The sequence below is a fragment of the Aegilops tauschii genome, chromosome 7, assembly GCF_002575655.3.
Source record: "Aegilops tauschii subsp. strangulata cultivar AL8/78 chromosome 7, Aet v6.0, whole genome shotgun sequence".
Lineage (NCBI taxonomy): Eukaryota > Viridiplantae > Streptophyta > Magnoliopsida > Poales > Poaceae > Aegilops > Aegilops tauschii.
This window is the reverse complement of record NC_053041.3, coordinates 48,104,795-48,107,077: the sequence shown is the minus strand read 5'-3', so window position 1 is coordinate 48,107,077 and position 2,283 is coordinate 48,104,795. Positions and strand designations below refer to the sequence as shown.

General features: G+C 48.1%; 1 protein-coding gene across 1 annotated transcript; it reads right to left on the bottom strand.

The window, feature by feature from the left end:
• Positions 1–884: 884 nt before the first annotated feature.
• LOC109736570 (uncharacterized) lies at positions 885–1,807 on the bottom strand. Its single transcript, XM_020295784.1, has 2 exons — positions 1,104–1,807; positions 885–978 (listed from the first exon to the last, which is right to left on the bottom strand). The coding sequence occupies exons 1-2, from the start codon at positions 1,805–1,807 to the stop codon at positions 885–887; spliced, it is 798 nt and encodes a 265-aa protein (XP_020151373.1).
• Between the last annotated feature and the right edge of the window lie 476 nt (positions 1,808–2,283).

Below are 2,283 nucleotides of genomic sequence, written 5' to 3'. Positions count from 1 at the left end.
TTGAATTACAAAAGCTTGTCCAAGCACACATAGTTATTCGGACCACGGTCGAATCATAATCTTAATCTTTCTCCAAAACAAAGTAGAGAATTTAAAGATATTTTCCTACATAAACAGAAAAAAGGACCCTTAGACTAGGGTGCCATTATTAGACTATTTGTAGTAGCTCAAATGTACTACTCTCTGAAGTGATTTAGAAGATGCCCAGCCATGCAAGGGGTGTACGGAAATGATCCCTGTATGCGAGCGCCACATGAGTAATCTACTAGCTGTCCCACATACTGAAATTTTGAGCTGTTCAAATGATAAGCCACTGCAACTGGTCCTTCGTATGATGTCAACGCCAAGAAAACAACTTCTTTGTAGGGATGAAACCCAAGAAAGGAGACATAGGTGTGGGAATATTGACAAGAAGAATCTTCAATATTCACAATGTTATCATCATCGGAGTCCCAGTCCAAATTCTCCGTCTTTATGTTTCTATTGTTGCCATTCACATCATCATCGTCGTCCAAAATCCAAGTTTTTTCAATTCCCTCCATATAATCTGGCGGGTACAATGGTAGAGTTGCAGTTCCCAGATCAATATGTTTCTTCGACACCCAATCCACCCGTTCACTCGATTCCATGAGAGTCCAAACCTGAAGTCGACATCCATCATGAACTGTTGCAAAGTACACGCCATTTTCCGATCTCCCAACATAAGACTGCACGTGAATCAATGTTTTAAATAGCGGGCTATTGCCAAATAACGGCGGACCTCAAAATAATAGCGGGCTATAGCCAAATAATAGCGGGCTATAGCAGGCTATAGCGGGTTATTTGTACATGGGACCATTTAGCGGCACCCTAGTGAAAAGGCTATATAGCGGGCTATAGCAGAGCTATAGCCGGCTATTTAAAACATTGACGTGAATGCTCTCCTCGTCATTTATCGGTGTTTTGATTACTCGATACTTCCCATTTGATAAAGATAACCTATAAAAATGTCAATTCATTCAAAAATAACATTAGAAACCTTTTACAAGGTAAATATAGAAAATTCGTGCTAGAAATTAAAAGAGATTCTGCAAAGATGAACTAGTGCTAGAAAACTACAGTACCTCACAAGAAACACGCCATAAAAGTGCGCATAAAGTGATCCTCGCCAGTACACGCTTCGCCTACCCCTCTGGCGGCTCCATGGCATGGATATTGGATGTAATACTGTCTCCGGAGCCTCGGCTTCACGGACAAACGATCTCCTCTGCCACTGCCTTGTGCTGGACGAGAACACGTTTATGGTCCAGGTGGATGGTGGACATTCGATCAAATCCTCTTCAAACTCATCGTGTGGGTTCAGTACGACCTTCTCGGGGTCGGAAGGGACGGAGAACACCTGATAGTGCAGCGACTCGGCAGGGTCAAACGCAAGGTACGCGTCGCAGCCGTCGTCCTCCCATGGAAGATCTTCCCAGCGCCTGGTGGCGGGGTTGATCACGCAGAGGGTCCTCCAGTCACGGTGCAGCAGGAGGCCGCCGCAGTGATCCACGAGTTCTGTAGAGCTGCCGCCGCAGCAAGGCAGGAAGCTGAGATCGCTGTGGATCGGCGTGGAGGAGGGGCTGGCGAAGAAGCGCGCGTGGTCGCCGTAGTTGAGGAAGAGGCCGCGCACGGCCCGCGGGAGGAGGTGGGGAAGCAGCAGGCGGCGGCCGTCGACGATGGCGCACCACGCCTTGCGCACGCAGCGGGTCGCGGCGAGGTCGCGCGGCTGGAGGCGGCCGAGGATGTGGGCGAGCGCGTCGTCCGGCAGGGATTCCGTCTTGTCCATGGCTGCCGCGCGGGGTCGGCCTTAGTCCTTAGATTGCGGCTCGTTCTGTTTGAGAGAGATGAAGAGGAAGACTGCTGCCGCTGTGTGTTTGTATGGAGAATCGGAGATACTCCCTCCCTCCCTCTCAGTTTACAGGACGTGCGCGTATTCTTAGACCGTCAATTTGGCCAACCTAATACAAGTCATATATTAGAAAAATATACCAATATAAACTTCAGAGTTTATATTTTCAAAAGATATAATTTTTGTGTTATATAGTTTATATTAGGCATAGATTAAAATAGCCCGCGAAATAGCTGCGCTATAGCTGCCTGGGAGCCTCGCCGCTAAGCTATGGCTGTTGCCGCGAAAACCTCAACATATCCCTCTAAATGGCTAAAAAATCGGCAAAACCCTCCAGAAATCATCTCTCCCACCAGAAAATTTTCCGCCATTTGCCGCTATTGCCCGCTATGGCGGCCGCTATAGCTGCTGGG

What these genes read in the sequence shown, in the direction of transcription:
- LOC109736570 (XM_020295784.1), bottom strand. Translation starts at nt 1,807, where the DNA reads ATGGACAAGACGGAATCCCTGCCGGACGACGCGCTCGCCCACATCCTC. An exon ending in TATGGCGTGTTTCTTGTGAG is followed by an intron (nt 979 to 1,103) that starts GTACTGTAGTTT and finishes ACATTTTTATAG; the next exon opens with GTTATCTTTATCAAATGGGA.